This window comes from Sinocyclocheilus rhinocerous, unplaced genomic scaffold, assembly GCF_001515625.1.
Source record: "Sinocyclocheilus rhinocerous isolate Xijiao unplaced genomic scaffold, SAMN03320098_v1.1 scaffold5497, whole genome shotgun sequence".
NCBI classification, from domain to species: Eukaryota; Metazoa; Chordata; class Actinopteri; order Cypriniformes; family Cyprinidae; genus Sinocyclocheilus; species Sinocyclocheilus rhinocerous.
The window spans coordinates 85,915-95,242 of record NW_015648695.1 but is presented as its reverse complement, the minus strand read 5'-3'; the positions used below and the strand labels follow the sequence as shown (position 1 = coordinate 95,242).

The 9,328-nt window shown below is 42.9% G+C and overlaps 1 protein-coding gene across 1 annotated transcript in view; it reads left to right on the top strand.

The window, feature by feature from the left end:
- Window positions 1-9,328, top strand: part of LOC107710204 (vacuolar protein sorting-associated protein 8 homolog) — a gene marked incomplete at its 3' end in the record, with an annotated part of 94,487 nt that overhangs the window by 9,261 nt on the left and 75,898 nt on the right. The window contains exons 12-15 of the mRNA XM_016514944.1: window positions 6,945-7,004; window positions 8,240-8,347; window positions 8,636-8,716; window positions 8,806-8,976. Coding sequence (XP_016370430.1) covers window positions 6,945-7,004; window positions 8,240-8,347; window positions 8,636-8,716; window positions 8,806-8,976 — 420 coding nt within the window. The remainder of the gene's footprint in view (window positions 1-6,944; window positions 7,005-8,239; window positions 8,348-8,635; window positions 8,717-8,805; window positions 8,977-9,328) is intronic.

Below are 9,328 nucleotides of genomic sequence, written 5' to 3'. Positions count from 1 at the left end.
GTGAGCAGCAGCTCATTTGCATTTAAAGAGACGGGCCCGGAAAACAGTGCGTTTCTGCTTCCACTCAAAATAGGCATTTTCAAAATGTTATAATGAATGATCTGTGGAGTATTTTGAGCTGAAACTTCACAGACACATTCTGGGGACACCAGAGACTTATATTACATATTGTAAAAAGGGGCATAATATGTCTCCTTTAATGTGACATTTGTGTCTTTGAGCACATGCTTTAAAATGGAAGGATTTTGAATGGTTGTTAATGTCTTTTTCGTTCATTAGCTAGAAGAATATCACTCTAAAAAGTGATTGCAAAGATATTATTCCTCTGTGTCAATTCTGTTATAGTTGGGGTGTGGATTCTGATATTCTCTTAGAGTTGTAGCTTTTTATTTTTTAGCTTTTTAATGTTCATATTTGTCATTCTTCATGTGAATCGGCCTTAAAGGCCTATTTCCAATGGACTTATTAACAGTTTCTCTTTTAACTTCATTCAGCTAAAAACTAATGTGTCCATAACTGCAATTCCACATTGGTCTCAGAGAACAAGTAGCATGTAGCGAAGAGCTACCTGATACTGTTAGGGCTAGCTTGAATCGCAGTGAACCAGGTGTGTCGGTCAGAACACCACAGAGGGAAGTATCAGTTTGAACAGGTTTATTTTCACAGATGCGATATGATCAACTCAGAGGGGGAGTCAGCCTTTACATGCACATCAGTCTGTGTCTACTAACAAGATGTGGAACAAGAAGCTGAGGACTGCAGTGGACACAAAGTGGTTTAGGTGATAGAGACGAGGATGGACTCTGGGAACACTGCAAATGAGCATACACGGGTTGCTGAGAATGATGGGAGGCGTGAGCCAGTTAGAGGGGAAACTTAAGCACAGTCTTTAAAGAATCTTGTCTTCTTGAGAGGGCTGGGTGCTTATCAGTTGAAGCATGAAATGTATGATTGTGGTGGAGGGTGTGGTTTCTCTGAAAGAAACAAAAGCAATATTATAATGAAACCACCATTACAAGTATTATTATTCATATACAACTATAGGCTGCTCCCCTCTTACTGTAACATAATGATGTATAAACCCTTTGTATAACAGTGCATCCATGATCATTATTTATCCACATGACTTATAGCATTATAAACATTATAACTCCAAACATTGTGAATAAACAGATATGTTACAAAAATAGCATGTAGATAATAGCATTACCATGCAACATCGGACAGCTAATAACTGCGACATCATTGATAATGCAAGCATCAATCAGTTAACGAGTATTCGTACTCACTCGTAAAGGACGCACTTAACACAAGATACATTCAAACTGAGGCTGATATGAACAATGATGCATGCCTCCAGCACTTGTTTATGCAGAAAACCCGATCACTAGCAGCGGAGGCAGTCCTCCTGTAAAAGGCGTATTCTTAATTTAGAGTCGTTGACATGCATTCCTCATCCTCCTCAGCATCCGGTATGACTGGAAGAGTAATAAGCTGAGCAACAGGCCGGGTGTAGACTCTGTCCTTAACCTGTACATCTATGGATCGTACATGCCCATCCACACTTGGATGTACTTTAACCACTCTGCCAACTGGCCAGAGCGCCCGCGGAAACTGGGGGTCTATCAACAGGACTATTGAACCTACTGTCAGGTCAGCTGGGGTACCATGCCACTTCTGTCAGCATTGAAGGGTTGGCAGGTAGCACCTGATGAATCTCGCCCAGAAGTGATCTGCTAGAACTTGGCAGTATCGCCATCTTCGCCGGCTCAGTCCCTCACTCTTAGGGTACACCACTGGAGGTAGCGCACCATCCAGCCGCCCCATCAAGAGGACATTTGGAGTCACGGCATCCAAGTCAGCAACACTGGAGGAGGTGTATCCCAGCGGTTTTGAGTTCAATATAGCCTCGACCTCTAGTAGCACTGTAAGCAATACTTCTTCAGAGACAGGCTGGACTCCAATGACAGTATACAGGGCAGTCTTAACAGACTTGATCTCCCTCTCCCATGTACCCCTGAAGTGGGGAGCTGCAGGGGGATTGAAGCGGAAATCAATCTTCTGCTTGGCGAGGAGTTGTTTGAGGTCAGAAGACATGCTGTTGAACCATTCACTAAGCTCTTTCTCGCCTCCTTTAAAGTTTGTGCCCTGGTCTGAATAGAGCTCTGCTGGACTCCCACGGCGCGCGATGAACCGTCTGAGGCTCATTAAGAAGGAGTCAGAATCCATAGCGTGCAGGAGGTCCAGGTGCACTGCCCGAGTGGTAAGGCATTTATAAATTATGCCCCACCTTTTTTCTGAACGTCGTCCTAGCTTCACTTGGAGAGGTTCGAAGCAATCAACACCAGTGGAGTAGAACGCCGGCTTGTATAGACGCAGACGGTGCCACGGGTAGATCAGCCATCTTTGGGACCGACGGCTTAGATTTCCACGCCGGCACTCCTGACATTGGTGTTGCACCCTCCTTATGGCCTCTCTTCCCCGGAGGATCCAAAATTTCTGGCGCATCTCGGCGAATACTCGCTCTGGGCCCGGATGACAGAGCCGAACATCATAATCTTGGATAAGGAGTTTTGTTGCGGGATGCGAGGGGTCCAGGACAATGGGATGTTTAAAGGCAGGGTCTAACCATTCGGCCCGTCGGAGTCTCCCTCCCACCCGTATAATTTCCTCATCAGGGTCCAGCTCCGGGGATAGGGTAAGGAGACGACTACTTCGAAGTACAGCCTTTCCTGCTTTAAGATAGCGCAACTCTACTGGAAAGCATTCAGATTGGATTCTCTGAAAGATTGTCATCTCTGCCTGACGATAGTCCTCTGCGGTCGAGGGCTCGTCTTGGTCCGCCGTCACATGCACCTCCTGTGCTACAGCCTCAACCATATCCTTCCAGGAAAGGTATGGTCGCCCTCCATGGGCCTCCTGTCTGTCAGCTCTTGATATCACTCCACATGAAGCCACCTTCTTATACTCTGTGATATCCTGTTCTGGGATCTCTCCAGGTGAGATTGGCCATTCAGCAGGTCCCTTGCGGAGGAAAGATAACCCTTGGCTCCAGCGATTAGGTATGGCTAATTCTGCCAAAGTCTTCCCACGGGTAACATCATCGACCGGGTTCTGAGCAGAGTCAACATAGCGCCAGGTACTCTCCGCCGTAAGCTCCTGGATCTCCGCCACACGAGTGCCCACGAAGACCTTGAAGCGGCATGACTCCGACTGCAACCAGGTTAACACTGTCGTTGAGTCACTCCAAAGGATTGTCTTATCTGTCCTCACCGTCAGCTCTCCTTTGATCGTCTTTGCCAATTGGGCAGCAGTCAATGCACCACAAAGCTCGAGGCGAGGAATGGAATGTTGCCGCCGGGGTGCTACCCTGGACCTAGCTGCAAGGAATGCCAGATGGACTCGTCCCTGAACATCTTCTGTCCTGAGGTAAGAGACTGAGCCATAAACCCTTTCGGAGGCGTCACTGAATACGTGGATCTGCCTGGAAACAACCATCTGTTCCGTAAAGGCTGGAGCATAGGGTCGGGGTACAGAGATGCGTGGTAGTAGGTGTAACTCAGATTCCCATTCCCTCCATGCCTTCTGCAGGTCTTGAGGGATACATGGGTCATCCCAGTCACGAGGCTTGTCCCACATGCTCTGGATGATGAGCTTGGCCCGAGTTGTGTAAGGTACAATAAATCCCAGGGGATCATATTGTCGGGCCAGTACCTTGTAGACATTTTTCATCGTCAGTGCTCCATACTCCAGAGGTCGGCTCTTGTAACCTAATGTGTCTAATCCCCAGTTCCAAGGTCACATTGCGCTGCTTGATGTGCTCTCCCGCATCTCCAGCATCTTTTGTTGACTTTGATCCACTCTATGACCTCCTCCCGGGTGAGTCTCTGAATAGCCGGGCACTTATTGAGGAAGTGCTCTGTACCCTCGCAATACGGACAGTAGGGTTTCACTTTGCCTTTCCATCTCAGCGCGGATGAACTCTGACCTTCTTGTCCAGTTGCTTGGTTCGACGCATGGCTCTCACTTTGCCTTTCCATCTCAGCGCGGATGAACTCTGACCTTCTTGTCTAGTTGCTTGGTTCGACGTATGGCTCTCAGCCCCATGTAGGATCGTAGCTACGGGCTTGCTGCGTCGCTTCTCGGCTCGGTAGCCAGACAGCCCTGGGGTGCGGAGGTCAGATGGGTTGTCATATCCTTGACACCACGACTCGTATCGAAGCCATTCTGCCAGGTCGAGCAGCATATGAGTGTTTCCAGGACGGTGGAACATCATACACCTGAAGTTCGCTCTCATCTCAGTTGGAAGCTTGGTAAGGAGACGGGCCACATGTGAGCCGGATCTCAGCTCGACTTCTCCGTCTGGGCCTAATGTCTGCAGCATACCTACAAGTGACTGTACGTGCAGAGAGAATTTCTCGAAGACTGCTATATCTCCTCTCTTAATCTCAGGCGAATCCATCACTGCAGCAATCCGCTTCAAGGCTACGTGGTGCGGCTGGCCAAACTTCTCCATCAAGGCTGCCATGGTGTCCGTGTATGGCCTAGGTGAGTTAATGAAGGAGTCGGCAATGAGACAGGCCTCTTCAAGTTTCACGTGGTCCACAAGAATCTGATACTTGAAAAGCTCTGAAGCATCCGCGGGTAGCAGGTTTGACAGCTAATTTTAGCAGAGAAAACTCCATTGGGTTGTTATGGATAAACAGAGGAATTTTCGGCGCCGGCCCTATATACTCTCCTCTTCCCTGATTCGCGGATACTGATGAGAACTGTCTGCCTCTGGCGGCATGCGGTCGGCTCATATCAGGCCTAACTGGATGCTGAGTTAAGCATCCCGCATTAGTGTGATACATACTGGGTTGCGGACGTGAGATGGGTGAACAGGGTCCTGGTCTCGGGGTTGAAGACAAGACATCATACTGTCCAGGACCTCGTCTAGGCTGATGGGGGTTCAGGCTTCGAAGGGTCGCATGTGGATGAGTGTGGGCTATTAAAGAATCTTGTCTTCTTGAGAGGGCTGGGTGCTTATCAGTTGAAGCATGAAATGTATGATTGTGGTGGAGGGTGTGGTTTCTCTGAAAGAAACAAAAGCAATATTATAATGAAACCACCATTACAAGTATTATTATTCATATACAACTATAGGCTGCTCCCCTCTTACTGTAACATAATGATGTATAAACCCTTTGTATAACAGTGCATCCACGATCATTATTTATCCACATGACTTATAGCATTATAAACTTTATAACTCCGAACATTGTGAATAAACAGATACGTTACAAGAATAGCATGTAGATAATAGCATTACCATGCAACATCGGACAGCTAATAACTGCGACATCATTGATAATGCAAGCATCAATCAGTTAACGAGTATTCGTACTCACTCGTAAAGGACGCACTTAACACAAGATACATTCAAACTGAGGCTGATATGAACAATGATGCATGTCTCCAGCACTCGTTTATGCAGAAAACCCGATCACTAGCAGCGGAGGCAGTCTGCCGATCTCCGAGTAATGAACAGTGTCTCTTCCGGCTATCCGCGTTACATAATAAAAGTCCCCATTCTGGCTAGCGCGACAGCGCTCTGACACTCTCTCTATCGCCTTTTGCACATAGCATATAACATGTAACAACAGTGACAAACAAGCTGACCAAATGAAGTTCTGTAAAAAGCAGCTGCTGGCATAATAAGAATGTTTGATATATTTATATATTCTAATATCACGTGATGCTGAAGACTGGAGTAATGGCTACCTTAAATTCAGTTTTGCATCACCGAAATAAATTGCATTTTAAAATATATTTAAACAGAAGAGTTATTTTAAATGATAATTATATTTCACAGTTTTACTGTTTTACTGTATTTTTCATTAAATAATTGTAGCCTCCGTGAGCATAAGAGCCTTAGAGACCGAACAATCCAAACTTTTGAGCGGTGGTATATATTAGGGCTGGGTTTGACACAAATTTCACAATTCGATTCGATTCTCATTAACAAGCTTGCGATTTGATTCGATTACCAATTCGATTCGATTCGATATCGATTATTTTGGATACATATCAGGTACAGTGTATACACATTTAAATAGTGGCTGTCATAAAAACTTGGACAGATTTATTCAAACATAAATAAAACATTAAAGAACGATAAAAAAATGATAATGAATGTTATATGGTGCATATTTTTAGCAAAATGCTCCTCTCTACAGTTTATTTTTCTGGCTGACTATCGAGTTTATGGTCACCAAATATGCTTGGTAAATCTGATGTTACATGAATTGTTTACAAGCTGTTATGTACTACATTACTATAATATTGAAGGTTAAAATTAATGACGTTTTTACAATAAAGTTACAGTTACATATTTCTACTTCAATTCGTTTTTTTAAAAAATATAAACATTTAAATGGTGGCTGTCATAAAAACCTGATGGATTTATTCAAACATAAATTAAACAGCGCCAAAATGGCATTAATTGTTTGAATACTGCAATGCAATGGACATAAATTGAAATCTGAGACTTTGTTTCATATTAAAAGTAGCCTACCAACGCACAGTGCTTATTGCGATTTATTGGATGGTAGGTGCGCTTCAATGTTCCGTCCATTAACTGAAAACAGGCTAGACGAATCGATTCTTGGGATTTAAGAATCGATATCGTTCCGTAAAAATGAGAATAGATTAAAATCGAGATATCTATATTTTTTACCCAGCCCTAGTATATATGTCACTGTATCTGCATTAAATGGGGTGAAATTTGTATTTCATTACATTACTTCTATTTTGGTTTTATTTGTGTAAACTAACAGTATTGTCATATCTTGTGAATTGCTTGTTTGTTTTGGGCACCAGCCAGCTACTAGCATCCAAACACACTGGATTGGTTTCTGTTTGACTGCAATTTCATTCAGCCTCTGAACTCTTTATTTTGACAGATTCTACTGATAGGACTGAAGCCTTCACTCAAAGTATGGATGACTTTTCCCTACGGCAAGGTACAGTACACACTTTCATTCTCAGTGTTCTTGTGTGTGTATCTGTTTGCTTTTCCAACAGCCATCAACACGGCATCTAACAGATAAACTTATAACCTCTGTATTCAAGATTTATCTTAGCTTTTGTTTTCACAGCACGTACATGATTGACATCATCTCTAGTGTTTTCCTCTCTTCAACTGTAAATATAATGTACAAGTTCATACATTTATATACCTTACCTTACATTACTCACTCAGCCCTGATCTCAATGTCACCATGCATAAAGGGATTTGCCCGAAACTCAAAATTCTGTCATCATTTACTCACCGTCATGTCGATCCAAACCCATTAGACTTTCGTTTATCCTCAGAATCACAACTGTACTTCCAGTGCATCGAGTGATCATCATGCTTTTTAGCTGTATTAAAAAAAGTTTTGTCGCATTTAGTTATTAACAGTTATTTGCTGACATGAGAGTGGGTTTTTAATTTAAAGTTGGCATGAATTCATAATTTTATCTTATTTATTCCCTTAATGGTATTATTGTGAATAATTGACCATTGCACATATATTTGCATTTTATGTGGAAATACATCACAATGTGGAAGTCAGTCCTAACTTTTGTTTTATGCTGACTTTAGAGCAGAATATCTGTAAATAATTATTCACAATTATTGTAAAAAAATCATAAATCATACATTGCTTTCATTGGAAGTTACATTTAAAATCCACATAACTCACACATAGAGTTTCATTGTGAGATGCCATTAAACTTTTTGTTCAAAATAAAGCAAACCACCTGCTAAGATTTCTGTAAACCTCTAAACAAAAGTTCTGAAGTGACTGTTGAACTGGATTCATCTTCTGGTCTATTGTCTCCTTTATGCCTGTGGGGAGGTTGTTCTCTTCAATTAAATTGAGCTAAATTGGATTCATTTAGCACAGAGCACATGGACCAGCTGCCCGTTAGCATGCAAATATCACTCACATGATTGATTTGGGTTATGAAGGAGTTCTGAGGTTCCTGCAAACATTTTCATGGCATCTTCTCATAGGAAAAGTCGCTGTAATAAATAGTGATGATTATTTCTGCTGGTAGGAAAAGATGCCAATTAAGTGAGAGGTCCAAAAAGCACCAGCAAGTGTGACAATAAGAACATACAGTGCGAACAAGGAAGTAGCAGGATTCCTGCGTCTTTGGTCTGGACTCTAATCATTGCAGTTCTAAATATCTCATACATTTTTGAATGCAGACGGATCCTGCCAGTGTTCCCTTGTTGGCTTGGCAGTTTGTGGCAGTCCAGAAAACAATCAACCCCGTTCTGGCCTTCTGTAGAGGAGACACCATCCACTTCCTGCTGGTCTGTTTGAGCAACACTGTTTTCAAAGTGATAAAAAGAATATAGACTTAAAGGTGAAGTGTGGCATTTCTGTTCTGTTTGAACATCCCTAGTGGCCAGACACACCAATAGCGTCAGTTTGGGGAGGGATAACTGTTTGAGACATTTATGATATTTATGAGTGGTTGAAAGTAGTTAGAAAACAAGTCTGTAAATCTGTTTAGTTCTGCTAGTGGAACAGAAATGACATACTTCACCTGTGAATAAGGTCATACAGTAATCAACCCACTCTGTTGTTTTGGTGCTCAGGTTAAAAAGGATGAGTCTGGCACCATCCATGTCATCAAACCGAGACAGCTTCTACTCAACTGTGACCTCATCAGTCTGAGCGTGAGTCAGACCCTCACTAACAGTCATATGAGTTTGATTACCTTTATGGCAGTGTGCATTGTTTCATGTTGTCTCTTGTCTCTTGGCAGTGGATAAACCCCCATACGCTTGTGTTAATGGACAGCACAGAGAAGCTGCGAGTGGTGGACAGGCCCAGTCAGGAGGAACTGGAAACGGTGGACATGGCCGAGCTGCAGCTGGTTTATAACAGCAGCCATTTTAAATCCCTCGCTACTGGAGGAAATGTCAGCCAAGCACTGGTAAAGACCAGGATCTTGATATGCCAGAGTTTTCACCATTTAGTCTGGTGCATGTTGTACTTTATAGTGTGAAACAGTGAATGCCCCCTTTTTTCCCATGAGCTAGGTTTTGGAAGTATTTTTTCCCATTTATTTTCTTCATAAGGATTAAAAAATATGAAGAATAAAGTATTTGTGGCCTTCGATCAACCAGCTTGATGAGCAACCATAAATCACTGCAGCTAAGATATATCATGACATTACAATTTATTGAGTATTAAAATATTGAAAGTATTTAAAAATGAGAGAAATCATCTTAAAGGGGTCATATGATGCAATTTCAATTTTTCCTTTCTCTTTGGAGTGTTACAAG